The 19,203-nt window shown below is 51.1% G+C and overlaps 1 protein-coding gene and 1 pseudogene across 1 annotated transcript in view; both read right to left on the reverse strand.

The window, feature by feature from the left end:
• Nucleotides 1-1,648: 1,648 nt before the first annotated feature.
• LOC134897034 (5S ribosomal RNA) lies at nt 1,649-1,767 on the reverse strand (annotated as a pseudogene).
• Nucleotides 1,768-2,276: 509 nt separating this feature from the next.
• LOC135056945 (uncharacterized) overlaps nt 2,277-19,203 on the reverse strand; it is a 904,883-nt gene continuing 887,956 nt past the window's right edge. The window contains exon 21 of the mRNA XM_063962726.1: nt 2,277-3,754. Coding sequence (XP_063818796.1) covers nt 2,589-3,754 — 1,166 coding nt within the window. The 3' untranslated portion in view covers nt 2,277-2,588. The remainder of the gene's footprint in view (nt 3,755-19,203) is intronic.

Below are 19,203 nucleotides of genomic sequence, written 5' to 3' on the forward strand. Positions count from 1 at the left end.
GTCTTTCCTAAAAGCTTGACACTGCCAAATACTGTTAAAGTCTCCCCCCACTCCCACGACCTCCGTGTACAGCACCGGGTCTGGGCCTGTGGAAGTTTTGCAAAGGGCCGTGTGAGCGGCCTGTCCTGTAGACCCCGGACAACGGAACTCCTCGGCTGCTGCGGGCGGATGGCGGAAGCAGAGAGCGTGCTGCATAGAGCCGTGGAGCGGCCTATGCACACGTGCTCCCGCCCGCCACACACAGCATAGCGGCGTGTCTGTGTAGCCAAGCAGCGCTGCTGCTGCGCAGGGAACAGCGGTCTCTTAGGATGCTGGGAGCCGGAGAGTGAGAGCGCGCCGCATGGACCGTGAAGCGGCCCATGTACACGCGCTCCGGGCAGCGGTGAGTACCCAACAATCCCCAACAGTGGAGCGGCAGCAAGCGCTGACCGCCCCAACCCAACATACCTGGACCGTGACAAAAGTCTATGACGGGGCTTTCATCCAAGCTCCGTCCAGCTTTCCTGCAGGCAGCCTGCAAGTGGAGTGAGGGAGCTCTTTACAGAGAGGTCCGACACTCACGGCTACTCAGCCGCTTCCACTGTCCCTGACCCACGCCTGTTAGAAGGGGGGAAAGGACGTGGAAATTGAAGAAAAAAAAAAAACTTAGAAAAAATTCCAATACTTTGTGGACGAGCTCCACTATGCCTTCTAACTGTGTCGAGCACAGAAAAAACACTGAAGTGCTGCAGGATATGGAGGGGAGGAGTAGTCTCAAAATTAATTTATTGAGTGCCTTCTTCCGGTGGAAGCCGTCCATATCCCAAGAGTACTCCAGTGACCCCTAGTGGATGAAAAAGAAAATGGTATGGGGCTGTATTTCAGGGTTTGGGCTAGGCCCCTTATCTCGAGTGAAGGGCAATCTGAATTGGACAATGCTATGCTTCCAGCTTTGTGGCCACAGTTTGGGGAAGGCCCTTATCTATTCCAACATGACTGTAACCCAGTGCACAAAGCAAGGACTATAAATACATGGTTTGATGTGGGAGAACTTGACTGGCCAACACAGAACCCTGACCTCAACCCCATTGAGCACATTTGGGAAGAAATGGAACAGAGATTGCGAGCCAGGCCTTCTCATCCAACATCAGTGACTGACCTCATAAATGCTCTACAGAATGAATGGGCAGAAATTCCCACAGAAATACTCCCAAATCTTGTGGAAAGCCTTCAAAGAAGAGTGGAGCAGTTATAGCTGCAAAAGGGGACCATCTCCATATTAAAGTATATGTATTTGAATACAAGGTCATTACAGTCCCTGTTGGTGTAATGTTCAGGCTTCCGAATACTTTTGTCCATATAGTTTATATTACAGTTACCATAAATATCTGTGTAAATATATAATTTGGCAGATACTTATCACCCTAGCAGAAGTTATAGACATTGCAAGACACTAAACCCTGGTTGGCTCTTTCACAGAACTAGTCGCAGTTTCTGACACGTGATTCGGTTCACAAAGAACACAGAGCTTTCCGCCTCCAGCTTTACCCTTAGTGGTATTCTCAGACATGTTGCACAGAGTAATATACCTCTCAGGATGTAAAGGTTACCTACTGTCAAACGCTTTCATATAGGGTGAGAGACTGGCTTTGCTGCCGATAATCTCCATTACCTACAGCACATGGTATTCCCAGGTGCTCTCCCATCCAAGTACTAACCATGCCCAACACTGCATAGTTTCCAAGATTAGATGACATTGGGCATATACACTGTGGGGTGGCTGTAGGTGAATGCAGCTCTGGCAGTGTTGTTCCAGCTGGCCAGATGACCCATCTTAGTGTGTTACCTTCTCTACTAGGGTAGGCATTGACCGTGTCTGCCCCTACCAACTACTCCTGGGGATTGCACCACAGCGCCTACCGCGTTCCCTAGGTCCCTGCTTCTGAAACCCCAGAATCTGGCCGGAAACTGTGTGAAAACAGAGCCTTCTCAGCCACCAGTATCAGCTCTTTAGAGAGCCTGTAACCAGTAAGGAGAGACACCGCACTGACACACATACCCAACCTGGACAGCTATGGAGAACAGTGGAGATACCTGCTCCTTCAGCACTGAGTTAGGAGGGTCAGTGGGGATTAATTTTTATAGAAGCTAATTAGCTAGCTCATTAAGTGCTGATGTAGTGACCCACACAATATTTTTCCCCAGAAAATATAATTAGTTTGCTTTTTGACAATATAATTATTTTTCAATAAGTTGCAAAAAAGTGAAAAGCAAATAGTTTTATTTTTTTTCTAACCTCCAGGAAATAATTTGTGATTCGTACTTCACCACCATTCCAGAACAGCAATTACTGGATTCTACCCGTAAGTTTCCAGAATAAAATGTTTTACAAGATGATAATGCGTTTTATCTTTTAAGTATTTGACTGCAATCTACACTAAATAGAATCTATAGGAAATAATACATAGAAAAATATATAGAAGAAATTACTAAAAGTTTCACCGGAGTGATCTAGTCATCTTATATTAATGACACACATTCCAATTACCTGCGGAAGGATAACAAAGTGTTAAAATACTGTGTGACAGGAGTGTTGCCTCAACCCTGTATCAACTCATAGTAATGTTTCTCCTGTGTGAAATCTGATGCATAACAAGGCGTGCTTTATGTGGAAAACATTTCCCACACTCAGAGCATCGAAATGGTTTCTCCCCTGTGTGACTTCTCTGATGTGTAACAAGATGTGAAGTCTGTGTAAAACATTTCCCACACTCAGAGCATGGAAATGGTTTCTCACCTGTGTGATTTCGCTGATGTATAATAAGAAATGATTTCTGTGTAAAAGATTTCCCACACTCAGAGCATGGAAATGGCTTCTCACCTGTGTGACTTCTGTTATGTCTAATAAGAAATGATTTCTGTGTAAAACATTTCCCACACTCAGAGCATGAAAATGGTTTCTCGCCTGTGTGACTTCTCTGATGTCTAACAAGATCTGATTTCAGTGTAAAATATTTCCCACACTCAGAACATGGAAATGGCCTCTCACCTGTGTGACTACTCTGATGTTTAACAAGATGTGATTTCCGTGTAAAACATTTCCCACACTCAGAGCATGGAAATGGCTTTTCACCTGTGTGACTTCTCTGATGTATAACAAGTTTTGATTTGTGTGTAAAATATTTCCCACACTCAGAGCATGGAAATGGCCTCTCACCTGTGTGACTTCTCTGATGTATAACAAGTTGTGATTTGTATGTAAAACATTTTCCACACTCAGAGCATGGAAATGGCTTCTCACCTGTGTGACTTCTGTTATGTCTAACAAGATCTGATTTCTGTGTAAAACATTTTCCACACTCAGAGCATGGAAATGGTTTCTCACCTGTGTGAATTCTCTGATGTATAACAAGATATGATTTCTGTGTAAAACATTTTCCACACTCAGAGCATGGAAATGGTTTCTCACCTGTGTGAATTCTCTGATGTATAACAAGATGTAATTTGTGTGTAAAACATTTCCCACACTCTGAACAGGGAAATATATTATCAGGTGTATGAGCTGCACTATGTGTAACAATAGCTGAGTTATCAGGCGAACAGCCCTCACGATTAGAGGGATTGGATGATATATCTGCGCTGTGAGGTACTGGATGTATATTTAGCATAACAGCGCTGTCTCCTGGAGAATCCTGTGTGATGTTATCTTCTGTTTTAGTATCTGCAGACAAGATGAGATCTCCCTCCAAGGCATTCCGGCTTGTGCCTCCATCTACTGGAGATAAAATAGCTGTATTATTATTATTCACATATCTTTATATAGCGCCTACATATTACACAGTACAGAGAATATTTAGTCATTCACATCAGTCCCACCAGGGGAGCTTACACTCTATATTCCCTACCACACGCACACACTAGGTTAATTTGATATCAGAAGCCAATTAACCTATCAGTATGGTTTTTGGATCAATTGTGTAAACACATACAAACTCCACACCGTTCAGTAATTGAACTCATGACTTCAGTGCCGTGAGACAGCAATGCTAACCACTACACCGCTATCTTACTATTAATAACAAAGAGGTTTAGCTGATTAATTTCAACTTGCAAACTTTAGGGGCTATTCAATTACCTGTGGTACTTTGCCATATAAATTATCCCCCGGGGAATCACGTAGCCAGTTACACAGCGCTTATCATTCTCCTGAAGAAAAAAAAAAACGGACTCTAATTGAAGAGCACGATAATTACCATCAGTTATTAATTGCGCTATCATCCCATTTTTTTTTTTTGACAGAAAAAAATAGGATTTTAATTACCTACCGGTAAATCCTTTTCTCGTAGTCCATAAGGGATATTTGGGGAATCTAGTACGATGGGAATATAAACGGGGTCCAAAGGAGCCGATGCAGTTTAAATCTCTTCAACTGGGTGTCCTGGCTCCTCCCCTCTATGCCCCCTCCCACGGGCAGTTATAGGGAAAACATTGCCCGAAGGAGAAAGGACATACTTGAGAGCAAGAACATAACAACGAGTGGTGAAATGTATACACCAGCACACCACTAACATAAAACAACCAGTAACGGGCGGTAACAAAACAGCAACAGCTAAACAGGTAAACATATAAGAGACAAACTGCAGAAAAAAGTCAATGCACTGAGGCGGGCGTCCAATATCTCTAATGGACTACAAGAATAGTATTTACCGGTAGGTAATTAAAATCCTATTTACTCTAGTATCCATAAGGGATATTGGGGGACTCTAGTACGATGGGGACGTCCCAAAGCTTCCAGAACGGGTAGGAACGTGCGGAGACAACTGCAGCACCGCCTGCCCAAACTGGCCAGGGTATCAAACCTGTAGAACTTTACAAAGGTGTTCTTCCCTGACCAGGTAGCAGCTCGGCATAGTTGCAAGGCCGTGACTCCACGGGCAGCCGTCCAGGAAGACCCCACCGATCTTGTAGAGTGGGCCTTCAGAGACTGTGGAACAGGAAAGGCTGCCGACACATAGGCCTGTTGGATAGTGAGCCTAAGCCAACAAGCAATGGACTGCTTAGAAGCAGGGCAACCCTTTCTCTGTGCATCATATAGCACGAACAAGGAATCCGTCTTTCTGATTCGAGCCGTTCTCTTGACCTATATCTTCAAGGCTCGCACAGCATCCAATGCCTCTGGAGGAGCAGAAGTGCCAGAACCTGATGGTTGATTCAAGTGAAACACAGAGACAACCTTCGGCAGGAACTGCTGCCTAGTCGGAGGTCCGCTCTGTCCTCATAAAAGACCATGGGGTAAATTAACTAAGATGGGAGTTCTATTTAAGATGGGACCAACCAATAAGATTCCACTTCTCATTTATCTAGCACCTTCTCGAAGATAATACCTGGAATCTGATCGATTGCTATAGGCAACATACCATCTTAAACAGAACTCCCATCTTAGTAAATTTACCCCCAAGTAGGGACTTTTACATGATAAGGCCCCCAGTTCTGAAGCCAGGGACAGTAACATCACCGTTTTAAACGTGAGGTACTTGTCTTCTACCGTCATCAAAGGTTCAAACCAGGAGGACTGCAGAAATTCCAACACAACAGTCAAATCCCAAGGTGCTGTGGGCGGCACAAAAGGAGGCTAAATGTGAAGCACCGCTTGCAAGAAGGTCTGCACTTCTGGCAACACTGCCAATTTCTTCTGGAAGAAAATGGAGAGAGATGAAATCTGGACCTTAATGGATCCCAGACGCAAGTCCTTATCCACACCAGCCTGCAGGAAAAGGAGGAACCGTTCCAAGTTGAACTCCGCAGGCGGGTACGTGTGTTACTCGCACCATGAGGCATATCTTCTCCAGATATGATATTGTTTTGACGTCACAGGTTTCCTGGCCTGAACCATGGTAGCAATAACCTTTTTGGAAAGGCCCTTGTGAGCTAGGATGACCAGCTCAACCTCCATGCCGTCAAACAAAGTCGTCATAAGTTCGGGTAGACAAACGGTCCTTGTTGAAGATCTCTTCTTAGTGGTAGAGACCAAGGGTCTTCGACGGACATGTCCAGAAGATACGCGTACCACGTCCTCCGAGGCCAATCCGGGGCAATCAGAATTGCTTGGACTTCTTGATTCCTGATTTGGTTTAGCACCCTTGGGAGCAATGGAATCGGAGGAAACAGGTAGACCAGCCAAAGTGACATCAGTGCATCCACTGCCCTCACCTGAGGGTCTCTGGTTCGTAAGCAATACCAACAAAGCTTCTTGTTGAGTCGAGAAGCCATCATGTCTATTTGTGGGCATCCCCACCGGTCGATGATCTGTTGAAACACCTGATGGTGGAGCCCTCACTTCCCAGTTGTCTACTCCCGGAATGAAGATTGCGGACACTGCTCTTGCATTTCTTTCTGCCCAGAGGAGTATCCTTGACACCTCTCGAATGCAGGCCCTGCTCTTTGTCCCACCTTGTCAATTGATGTTCGCCACTGCCGTGGCGTTGTCCGACTGTAATTGGATTGCGTGATCCCTGAGTAAAGGAGAGGCCTGAACCAAAGAATTGTAGATCGCCCGAAGTTCCAGAATGTTGATCGGAAGGAGGGCTTCGTGGGCTGACCACATTCCCTGGAACTGAGCCCCTTTGGTGACAGCTCCCCATCCTCTGAGACTCGCATCCGTCGTGAGGAGGATCCAATCCTGAATCCCGAAATGTCTGCAAGTAGATTTGAAGACTTCAGCCATCACAGGAGGGAAATCCCGGCCTGAGTTGACAGACGTATAATCCGGTGCATCTGAAGATGTGAACCAGACCACTTGCTCAGGAGATCCAATTGAAATGTTCTGGTATGGAACCTTCCATATTGGATCGCCTTGTATGAGGCTACCATCTTCCCCAACAATCTTATGCAAAGATGGATGGATATTCGAGCAGGTCGGAGAACCATGCGGACCATCTCCTGAAGTGTTCTCGCGTTGTCCTCTGGCAGGAATACTTTCTGGGCCACCGTATCCAGCAAAATCCCCAGGAACAGGAGCCACTGAGTCAACTCCAGTTGGAACTTCTGTAAATTGAAAATCCACCCATGGTGTGATAGAAGTTGGATAGTGCGGTCGATATGGAGCAATAAAAGCTCCCTGGATCTTGTTTTATCAGGAGATCGTCCAGGTAAGGGACAACATTGACCCCCTGGATCCGGAGCTGGAACATTATCTCTGCCATTACCTTCCTGGACACCCTTGGAGCTGTGGACAGGCTGAAGGGTAGCGCCTGGAACTAGTAGTGATCGTCCAGTAGGGCAAACCTCAGGTAAGCCTGATGAGGTGGCCAAATTGGAATATGGAGATAGGTGTCCTTGATATTCAGGGAGACCATGAATTCCTGTTCTTCCAGGCCCGCAATCACTGCTCGCAAGGATTCCATTTTGAACTTGAAAACCTTTAGTTAAGGGTTCAAGGATTTGAGATTTAAAATGGGCCTTACCAAACCATGAGGTTAAGGTACCACAAACAGGTTGGAGTAATAACCCTTTACCTTTTGTTGTGTTGGGACTGGACCAACTTTAGGATGGCCAGTTGCTGCATAACTCGTGTATCCTCCAAAGCTGGTAAGCTTGATTTGAAAAATTGTTGGGGAGGAGCACCGTCGAACTCCAGCTTGTAGCCCTGAGAAATGAGGTCCCGTACCCAGGCATCCTGGCAGGACCCTTCTCAGATGCGGCAGAAGTGACGCAGCTGAGCCCCCACCTCGCGATGGGTGGGCACCGTCATGCTGAGGCCTTTGTGCAAGCTGACCCGTGCTCTGATCCTGAGAACCGGTGATCACTGTTTTTTTTGTCTTACCTCTGGTGCCTCTAGCCGCATTGGAGGCACCTCTGACCCTAGAATGAAATCTGTTAGACCGAAAGGACTGAACAGACGGTCCCGGGGCACCAGTGGGGAGAAATGTGGATTTCCCCACGGTAACTTTAGAAATCCACGTATCCAACTCAACCTCGAACAGCCATTCCCCAGTAAAGGGGAGAGACTCCACACTGCGCTAGGACTCCTCTTCCGCTATCCACTCCTCTTCCGCTATCCACAAGGCCATGGCAGTGAGAGACACTGCCATGGCAGTGAGAGAGTCACACAGGACGCGAGCAGTGTGCTGAATGTGCCTTAAGAGAGTCTCCGTAGTAACCAGAGGAATATCCCCGGAGAGGCCCTAATGAATTTGAGTAGCCCACGGATGAATGGCATATGTCATCCAGCAACCTGCTATTGCCAGCCTTTGCTGATGTGTAGACTTCAGTGTAGTCTCTATTTTTCTGTCCCCAGGGTCTTTTATGGTAAAGGAGCCCGGGGCAGGCAGCACTGCCTTTTGAGATAGGCGAGAGACTGATACATCAACAGCCGGGGCCTCTTCCCAGAATTTCCTGCCTACAGGAGCAAATGAGAAAGTGTGCAAAAATCTTTTTGACACTTGGTATTTTTTATCTGGATTTTTCCAGGCTAAATTAAATAATAAGAATTTACTCACCGGTAATTCTATTTCTCGTAGTCCGTAGTGGATGCTGGGAACTCCGAAGGGACCATGGGGAATAGCGGGCTCCGAAGGAGGCTGGGCACTCTAGAAAGATCTTAGACTACCTGGTGTGCACTGGCACCTCCCACTATGACCCTCCTCCAAGCCTCAGTTAGGACACTGTGCCCGGACGAGCGTACACAATAAGGAAGGATTTTGAATCCCGGGTAAGACTCATACCAGCCACACCAATCACACCGTATAACTCGTGATATTATACCCAGTTAACAGTATGAAACAAGTGAGCCTCTCAACAGATGGCTCAACAATAACCCGATTTAGTTAACAATAACTATGTACAAGTATTGCAGATAAACCGCACTTGGGATGGGCGCCCAGCATCCACTACGGACTACGAGAAATAGAATTACCGGTGAGTAAATTCTTATTTTCTCTGACGTCCTAGTGGATGCTGGGAACTCCGAAAGGACCATGGGGATTATACCAAAGCTCCCAAACGGGCGGGAGAGTGCGGATGACTCTGCAGCACCGAATGAGAGAACTCCAGGTCCTCCTTAGCCAGGGTATCAAATTTGTAGAATTTTGCAAACGTGTTTGCCCCTGACCAAGTAGCAGCTCGGCAAAGTTGTAAAGCCGAGACCCCTAGGGCAGTCGCCCAAGATGAGCCCACCTTCCTTGTAAAATGGGCATTGACAGATTTTGGCTGTGGCAGGCCTGCCACAGCATGTGCAAGCTGAATTGTACTACAAATCCAACGAGCAATAGTCTGCTTAGAAGCAGGAGCACCCAGTTTGTTGAGTGCATATAAAATAAACAGCGAGTCAGATTTTCTGACTCCAGCTGTCTTGGAACATATATTTTCAGGGCCCTGACAACGTCTAGCAAACTTGGAGTCCTCCAAGTCCTTAGTAGCCGCAGGCACCACAATATGCTGGTTCAGGCGAAACGCTGACACCACCTTAGGGAGAAACTGGGGACGAGTCCTCAATTCTGCCCTATCCGTATGGAAATTAGATAAGGGCTTTTACATGATAGAGCCGCCAATTCTGATACTCGCCTGGCCGAAGCCAAGGCCAAAAACATGACCACTTTCCACGTGAGATATTTCAGATCCACGGTCTTTAGTGGCTCAAACCAATGTGGTTTTATGAAACTCAACACCACGTTGAGATCCCAAGGTGCCACAGGAGGCACAAATGGGGGCTGAATATGCAGCACTCCTTTTACAAATGTCTGAACTTCAGGTACTGAAGCTAGTTCTTTTTGAAAGAAAATCGACAGAGCCGAGATCTGTACCTTAATGGAACCTAATTTTAGGCCCATATTCACTCCTGCTTGCAGGAAATGCAGAAATCGACCTAGTTGAAATTCCTCTGTTGGGGCCTTTTCGGCCTCACACCATGCAACATATTTCCGCCATATGCGGTGATATTGATTTGCTGTAACCTCTTTCCTGGCTTTAATAAGCGTAGGAATGACTTCTTCCGGAATGCCCTTTTCCTTTAGGATCCGGCGTTCCACCGCCATGCCGTCAAACGCAGCCGCGATAAGTCTTGGAACAGACAGGGCCCTTGCTGTAGCAGGTCTTGTCTGAGCGGCAGAGGCCACGGGTCCTCTGAGATCATCTCTTGAAGTTCCGGGTACCACGCTCGTCGTGGCCAATCCGGAACCACGAGAATTGTGTTTACTCCTCGCCTTCTTATTATTCTCAATACCTTTGGTATGAGAGGCAGAGGAGGGAACAAATAAACTGACTGATACACCCACGGTGTCACTAGAGTGTCCACAGCTATTGCCTGAGGGTCTCTTGACCTGGCGCAATACCTCTCTAGTTTTTTGTTTAGGTGGGACGCCATCATGTCCCCCTGTGGACAATCCCACTGATTTACAATCATTTGGAAGACTTCTGGATGAAGTCCCCCCTCTCCCGGGTGGAGGTCGTGCCTGCTGAGAAAGTCTGCTTCCCAGTTGTCCACTCCCGGAATGAACACTGCTGACCGTGCTATTAGCTGATTTTCCGCCCATCGGAGAATTCTTGTGGCTTCTGCCATTGCCATCCTGCTTCTTGTGACGCCCTGTCGATTCACATGGGCGACTGCTGTGATGTTGTCTGACTGGATCAGCACCGGCTGGTGTAGGAGCAGGGATTTTGCTTGACTTAGGGCATTGTAAATGGCCCTTAGTTTCAGAATATTTATGTGAAGGGAAGTCTCCTGACTTGACCATAGTCCTTTTTGGAAGTTTCTTCCCCTTTTGACTGCCCCTCAGCCTCGAAGGCTGGCATCCGTGGTCACCAGGACCCAGTCCTGTATGCCGAGTCTGCGGCCCTCCAGAAGATGAGCACTGTGCAGCCACCACAGAAGAGACACCCTGGTTCATTGGAGACAGGGTTATTAAACGACGCATCTGAATATGCGATCCGGACCACTTGTCCAACAGGTCCCACTGAAAGATTCTGGCATGGAACCTGCCGAATGGAATTGCCTCGTAAGAAGCTACCATCTTTTCCAGGGCCCGCGTGCAGTGATGCACCGATACCTGTTTTGGTTTCAGGAGGTCTCTGACTAGAGAAGACAACTCCCTGGCTTTCTCCTCCGGGAGAAACACTTTTTACTGGACTGTGTCCAGAATCATACCCAGGAACATTAGACGTGTAGTCGGAACCAGCTGTGACTTTGGGATATTCAGAATCCAGCCGTGCTGGCGCAGCACTTCCTGAGATAGTGCTACTCCCACCAACCACTGTTCCTTGGACCGTGCCTTTATTAGGAAATCGTCCAAGTACGAGATAATTAAAACTCCCTTTTTTTCGAAGGAGTATCATCATTTCGGCCATTACCTTGGTAAACACCCTCGGTGCCATGTACAGTCCAAACGGCCGTGTCTGGACTTGGTAATGGCAAACCTGTACCACAAATCTGAGGTACTCCTGGCGAGGATGGTAAATGGGGACAAGCAGGTAAGCATCCTTGATGTCCCGGGATACCATGTAATCCCCCTCGTCCAGGCTTGCAATAACCGCCCTGAGCGATTCCATCTTGAACTTGAATTTTTTTATGTATGTGTTCAAGGATTTTAAATATAAAATGGGTCACACCGAACCATGCGGTTTCGATCCCCCAAACCGTGTGGAATAGTAACCCCGTCCTTGTTGAAGTAGGGGCACCTTGAGTATTACCTGCTGGGAATACCGCTTATTAATTGCCTCTAGCACCGCCTCCCTGCCTGAGGGAGTTGTCGGCAAGGCATATTTGAGGAAACGGCTGGGGGGAGACATCTCGAATTCCAGCTTGTACCCCTGAAATACTACTTGAGAGAAACAGGGATCCACCTGTGAGCGAGCCCACTAATTGCTGAAATTTTTGAGACGGCCCCCCACCGTACCTGGCTACACCTGTGGAGCACCCGCGTCATGCTATGGACTCACAGGAAGCGGGGAAAGAATTTTGATTCTGGGAACAGGCTGACTGGTGCAGCTTTTTCCCTCTTCCCTTGTCTCTGTACAGAAAGGAAGCGCCATTTGACCCGCTTGCTTTTCTGAAGCCGAAAGGACTGTACCTGATAATACAGTGCTTTTCTTAGTTTTCTGTGAGGAAACCTGAGGTAAAAATATTTCTTCCCAGCAGTTGCTGTGGATACGAGGTCCCAGAGACCATCCCCAAATAATTCCTCACCCTTATAAGGCAGAATCTCTATGCGCCTTTTAAGTCAGCATCACCTGTCCAGTGACAGGTCTCTAATACCCTCCTGACAGAATGGACATTACATTCATATTGGATGCCAGTCGGCAAAATATCCCTCTGTGCATCCCTCATATATAAGACGACGTCTTTAATATGTTCTCATATTAGCAAACTAGTATGCTTGACAGGGTCACCGACCACGCTGCAGCAGCACGCTCTGCAGGTTTCAGTCTAGTACCTGAGTGTGTAAATACAGACTTCAGGATAGCCTCCTGCTTTTTATCAACAGGTACCTTCAAAGTGGCCGTTCCTAAAACGGCAGTGCCACCTTTTTTGACAACCGTGTGAGCGCCTTATCCCCCCTAGGGGATATCTCCCAGCGTAACTTATCCTCCTGGCGGGAAAAAGGGTACGCCATCAGTAACTTTTTAGAAATTACCAGTTACTTAACGGGGGAACCCACGCTTTTCACACACTTCATTTATTCATCTGATGGGGGAACAAAACACTGCCTGTTTTTTCTCCCCAAACCTAAAACCCATTTTTAGATGGTGCTTGGGTTAATGTCAGAAATGTATAACACATTATTTTATTGCCGGGATCAAGTCACGGATGTTCCTAGTGGATTGTGTATATGTCTCAACCTTGTCGACACTGGAGTCAGACTCCGTGTCGACATCTGTGTCTGCCATCTGAGAGAGCGGGCGTTTTTGAGCCCCTGATGGCCTTTGAGACGCCTGGGCAGGCGCGGGCTGAGAAGCCGGCTGTCCCACAGCTGTTACGTCATCCACCCTTTTATGTAAGGAGTTGACACTGTCGGTTAATACCTTTCACCTATCCATCCACCCTGGTGTCGGCCCCACAGGGGGCGACATCACATATATCGGCCTCTGCTCCGTCACCATATAAGCTTCCTCATTCAACATGTCGACACAGCCGTACCGACACACCGCAGACACACAGGGAATGCTCTAAACGAGGACAGGACCCACAAAAGCCCTTTGGGGGGACAGAGTGAGAGTATGCCAGCACACACCAGAGCGCTATATAATGCAGGGACTGTGTTATGTCCCCTATAGCTGCTGTTTCTATATAATGTATACTGCGCCTAAAATTAGTGCCCCCCCCCTCTCTTTTTTTTTAACCCTTTTCTGTAGTGTAGACTGCAGGGGAGAGCTAGGGAGCTTCCTTCCAGTGGAGCTGTGAGGGAAAAATGGCGCCAGTGTGCTGAGGGAGATAGCTCCGCCCCTTTTCCGCAGCCTATTCTCCCGCTTTTTTATGGAATCTGGCAGGGGTATTTACCTCATATATAGCCCCTGGGGCTATATATTGAGGTATTTTTGCCAGCCAAGGTGTTTTTATTGCTGCCACAGGGCGCCCCCCCCCAGCGTCCTGCACCCTCAGTGACCGGAGTGTGAAGTGTGTGAGAGGAGCAATGGCGCACAGCTGCAGTGCTGTGCGCTACCTTGGTGAAGACTGATGTCTTCATGCCGCCGATTTTCCGGACCATCTTCTTGATTCTGGCTCTGTAAGGGGGACGGCGGCGCGGCTCCGGGACCGAACATCAAGGCTGGGCCTGCGGTCGATCCCTCTGGAGCTAATGGTGTCCAGTAGCCTAAGAAGCCCAATCCGGCTGCAAGCAGGCGAGTTCGCTTCTTCTCCCCTTAGTCCCTCGCTGCAGTGAGCCTGTTGCCAGCAGGTCTCACTGAAAATAAAAAACCTAAGACTATCTTTCTTTCTAAGAGCTCAGGAGAGCCCCTAGTGTGCATCCAACCTCGGCCGGGCACAAAATCTAACTGAGGCTTGGAGGAGGGTCATAGTGGGAGGAGCCAGTGCACACCAGGTAGTCTAAGATCTTTCTAGAGTGCCCAGCCTCCTTTGGAGCCCGCTATTCCCCATGGTCCTTTCGGAGTTCCCAGCATCCACTAGGACGTCAGAGAAAGATAATCTAACTCTGCAGAATCAGGGAAAGTGACACTTTGCTTATTCTGTGTAAAGAAGAATGACTGCTGTGTCGCAGCGTGCTCTAGAGGGAGCTTTAACACATACAGCTAGAATGAGGGTTTCAATACCCTGGGTTGAAGGGGAATCATATAAGACATCATAGGTTTATTGGCACCTAGCCAGGAGGGCTCTTGACCCCCCCCCCCCCCCCCCCCCAGCCCCCTCACTAAGGGGGTGATTCCAAGTTGGTCGCAGCAGGAACATTTTTAGCAGTTGGTCAAAACCATGTGCACTGCAGGGGGGGCAGATATAACATTTTCAGAGAGAGTTAGATTTGGGTGGGTTATTTTATTTCTGTGCAGGGTAAATACTGGCTGCTTTATATTTACACTGCAAATTAGATTGCAGATTGAACACACCCCACCCAAATCTAGCTCTCTCTGCACATGTTATATCTGCCTCCCCTGCAGTGCACATGGTTTTGCCCAATTGCTAACAGAATTCCTGCTGCGATCAACTTGGAATTACCCCCTAGGTTGTGAAGATTGGCTGCATTGTTCATAGGATACAGAATCAGATGTTGAGGGAGAGAATCTGGTGTGGCACACTCTGCATAATTTGTGTTTTACCATGGTCACAGTAAATCACCCTGATATACACACAGACAAGTAATAAATTAGCAAGCCTGCCCTTACTGTATGCGAGAGGGAGACAGACAAAAGGACCAGCACACCCAAGCTAAATAGCCCCAGTGAGGCTGCATGCTATTATTACAAGATGAAACACCTATGACCACTGTCCTTTACAGGACACAGATTGTTTTCAATAGCGGCTCTCCCCCTCTACTACACCCTGTACCAGTTTTCCAGTGTTTACTGAGTGTCTGGAGGAGCTGTGTGTGCCGTGCTGCTGCAGCTGTAAGCAGAGGAAGGCGCCAAAACGCCGCTGGTCCTGCTCTGAGGTAGCTCCAATGGCGCCTGAGCTACAGTGTTTTTTACACTGGCAATGTCTCCCAAACAGCTTTAAAAAAATCACACAAGTGGTAGTCTAAGCCACCGCTAGCCAGTGTACACAGGGGGCTATAGGGGGTCCCTCCCAGGAGGGTCCTGTATGCCTCCTCTGCATGTCAGCCGCACCTTGAACCGGGGGACCCCCCTAGTTGGGCCCCCGGTTTGTACTCACCACTGTCACCACCTTCAGGCTATTGGTAGGGGTGTGCAGCGTGCTGCGATTGTGACCGCCAAGGCGCAGTGCCCCGCTGTACAACAACCTCTCAACCGCGGAAGCGGCTCTGACACCTCGCGAGGCCAGTGACGTTGCTGAACCACAATATCCATCCAGACCGCCTCACACATAAACACGGGACACTTGTGGCCTAATTACCAACAACTGCATCCACACTACACAAAGTGCTCCAAGTGGTTATATTTACAGTATATGTGTGCAGGGCACAGAGTGGGAGGGGGGGGGGGGGGGGGTTTGGGGATAGGCAGCAGGACAGGGTAGGGAAAAGGTGCAGAGCACAGAGCGGGGGAGGCAGCAGGGGAGGGTAGGGGAATGGTGCAGGGCACAGAGCAGGGAGGCAGCAGGACAAGGTAGAGGAATAGTGCAGGGCACAGAGCGGGGGAGGCAGCAGGACAGGGTAGGGGAATGGTGCAGGGCACAGAGCGGGGGAGGCAGCAGGACAGGGTAGGGGAATGGTGCAGGGCACAGAGCAGGGAGGCAGCAGGACAGGGTAGAGGAATAGTGCAGGGCACAGAGCGGGGGAGGCAGCAGGACAGGGTAGGGGAATGGTGCAGAGCACAGAGCAGGGGAGGCAGCAGGACAGGGTAGGGGAATGGTGCAGGGAACAGAGCGGGGGCGGCAGCAGAATAGGGTAGGGGAATGGTGCAGGGCACAGAGCGGGGGAGGCAGCAGGACACGGTAGGGGAATGGTGCAGGGCACAGAGCAGGGGAGGCAGTAGGACAGGGTAGAGGAATGGTGCAGAGCACAGAGCAGGGGAGGCAGTAGGACAGGGTAGAGGAATGGTGCAGGGCACAGAGCGGGGGAGGCAGCAGGACAGGGTAGGGGAATGGTGCAGAGCACAGAGCGGGGGAGGCAGCAGGACAGGGTAGGGGAATGGTACAGAGCGGGGAGGGGAATGGTGCAGAGAACAGAGCAGGGGAGGCAGCAGGGGAGGGGAATGGTGCAGGGCACAGAGCGGGGGAGGCAGCAGGACAGGGTATGGGAATGGTGCAGGGCACAGAGCGGGGGAGGCAGCAGGACAGGGGAGGGGAATGGTGCAGGACACAGAGCAGGGGAGGCAGTAGGACAGGGTAGGGGAATGGTGCAGGGCAGAGAGCGGGGGAGGCAGCAGGACAGAGTAGGGGAATGGTGCAGGGCACAGAGCGTGGGAGGCAGCAGGACAGAGTAGGGGAATGGTGCAGGGCACAGAGCGTGGGAGGCAGCAGGACAGGGTAGAGGAATGGTGCAGGGCACAGAGCAGGGGAGACAGCAGGACAGGGTAGGGGAATGGTGCAGAGCACAGAGCAGGGGAGGCAGTAGGACAGGGTAGAGGAATGGTGCAGGGCACAGAGCGGGGGCGGCAGCAGGACAGGGTAGGGGAATGGTGCAGGGCATAGAGCGGGGAGGCAGCAGGACAGGGTAGAGGAATGGTGCAGGGCACAGAGCGGGGGAGGCAGCAGGACAGGGTAGGGGAATGGTGCAGAGCACAGAGCAGGGGAGGCAGTAGGACAGGGTAGAGGAATGGTGCAGGGCACAGAGCGGGGAGGCAGCAGGACAGGGTAGGGGAATGGTGCAGAGCACAGAGCGGGGGAGGCAGCAGGACAGGGTAGGGGAATGGTGCAGGGCACAGAGCAGGGAGGCAGCAGGACAGGGTAGAGGAATAGTGCAGGGCACAGAGCGGGGGAGGCAGCAGGACAGGGTAGAGGAATGGTGCAGGGCACAGAGCGGGGGAGGCAGCAGGACAGGGTAGGGGAATGGTGCAGAGCACAGAGCGGGGGAGGCAGCAGGACAGGGTAGGGGAATGGTACAGAGCGGGGAGGGGAATGGTGCAGAGAACAGAGCAGGGGAGGCAGCAGGGGAGGGGAATGGTGCAGGGCACAGAGCGGGGGAGGCAGCAGGACAGGGTATGGGAATGGTGCAGGGCACAGAGCGGGGGAGGCAGCAGGACAGGGGAGGGGAATGGTGCAGGACACAGAGCAGGGGAGGCAGTAGGACAGGGTAGGGGAATGGTGCAGGGCAGAGAGCGGGGGAGGCAGCAGGACAGAGTAGGGGAATGGTGCAGGGCACAGAGCGTGGGAGGCAGCAGGACAGAGTAGGGGAATGGTGCAGGGCACAGAGCGTGGGAGGCAGCAGGACAGGGTAGAGGAATGGTGCAGGGCACAGAGCGGGGGCGGCAGCAGGACAGGGTAGGGGAATGGTGCAGGGCATAGAGCGGGGAGGCAGCAGGACAGGGTAGAGGAATGGTGCAGGGCACAGAGCGGGGGAGGCAGCAGGACAGGGTAGGGGAATGGTGCAGAGCACAGAGCAGGGGAGGCAGTAGGACAGGGTAGAGGAATGGTGCAGGGCACAGAGCGGGGGCGGCAGCAGGACAGGGTAGGGGAATGGTGCAGAGCACAGAGCGGGGGAGGCAGCAGGACAGGGTAGGGGAATGGTGCAGGGCACAGAGCAGGGAGGCAGCAGGACAGGGTATAGGAATAGTGCAGGGCACAGAGCGGGGGAGGCAGCAGGACAGGGTAGGGGAATGGTGCAGGGCACAGAGCGGGGGAGGCAGCAGGACAGGGTAGGGGAATGGTGCAGGGCACAGAGCAGGGAGGCAGCAGGACAGGGTAGAGGAATAGTGCAGGGCACAGAGCGGGGGAGGCAGCAGGACAGGGTAGGGGAATGGTGCAGAGCACAGAGCAGGGGAGGCAGTAGGACAGGGTAGAGGAATGGTGCAGAGCACAGAGCAGGGGAGGCAGTAGGACAGGGTAGAGGAATGGTGCAGGGCACAGAGCGGGGGAGGCAGCAGGACAGGGTAGGGGAATGGTGCAGAGCACAGAGCGGGGGAGGCAGCAGGACAGGGTAGGGGAATGGTACAGAGCGGGGAGGGGAATGGTGCAGAGAACAGAGCAGGGGAGGCAGCAGGGTATGGGAATGGTGCAGGGCACAGAGCGGGGGAGGCAGCAGGACAGGGTATGGGAATGGTGCAGGGCACAGAGCGGGGGAGGCAGCAGGACAGGGGAGGGGAATGGTGCAGGACACAGAGCAGGGGAGGCAGTAGGACAGGGTAGGGGAATGGTGCAGGGCAGAGAGCGGGGGAGGCAGCAGGACAGAGTAGGGGAATGGTGCAGGGCACAGAGCGTGGGAGGCAGCAGGACAGAGTAGGGGAATGGTGCAGGGCACAGAGCGTGGGAGGCAGCAGGACAGGGTAGAGGAATGGTGCAGGGCACAGAGCAGGGGAGACAGCAGGACAGGGTAGGGGAATGGTGCAGAGCACAGAGCAGGGGAGGCAGTAGGACAGGGTAGAGGAATGGTGCAGGGCACAGAGCGGGGGCGGCAGCAGGGCAGGGTAGGAGAATGGTGCAGGGCATAGAGCGGGGAGGCAGCAGGACAGGGTAGAGGAATGGTGCAGGGCACAGAGCGGGGGAGGCAGCAGGACAGGGTAGGGGAATGGGGCAGAACACAGAGCGGGGGAGGCAGCAGGACAGGGTAGGGGAATGGTGCAGAACACAGAGCAGGGGAGGCAGCAGGACAGGGCAGGGGAATGGTGCAGAGCACAGAGCGGGGGAGACAGCAGGACAGGGGAGGGGAGGGGAATGGTACAGAGCGGGGGAGACAGCAGGACAGGGGAGGGGAATGGTGCAGAGCACAGAGCAGGGGAGGCAGTAGGACAGGGTAGGGGAATGGTGCAGGGCACAGAGTGGAGGAGGCAGCAGGACAGGGTAGAGGAATGACGCAGAGCGAGGGAGGCAGCAGGACAGGGTAGGGAAATAGTGCAGGGCACAGAGTGGGGAGGCAGCAACACAGGTTAGGGGAATGGTGCAGGGCACAGAGCGGGGGAGACAGCAGGACAGGGTAGGGGAATGGTGCAGGGCACAGAGCGGGGGAG

This window comes from Pseudophryne corroboree, chromosome 3 (genome assembly GCF_028390025.1).
Source record: "Pseudophryne corroboree isolate aPseCor3 chromosome 3, aPseCor3.hap2, whole genome shotgun sequence".
Lineage (NCBI taxonomy): Eukaryota > Metazoa > Chordata > Amphibia > Anura > Myobatrachidae > Pseudophryne > Pseudophryne corroboree.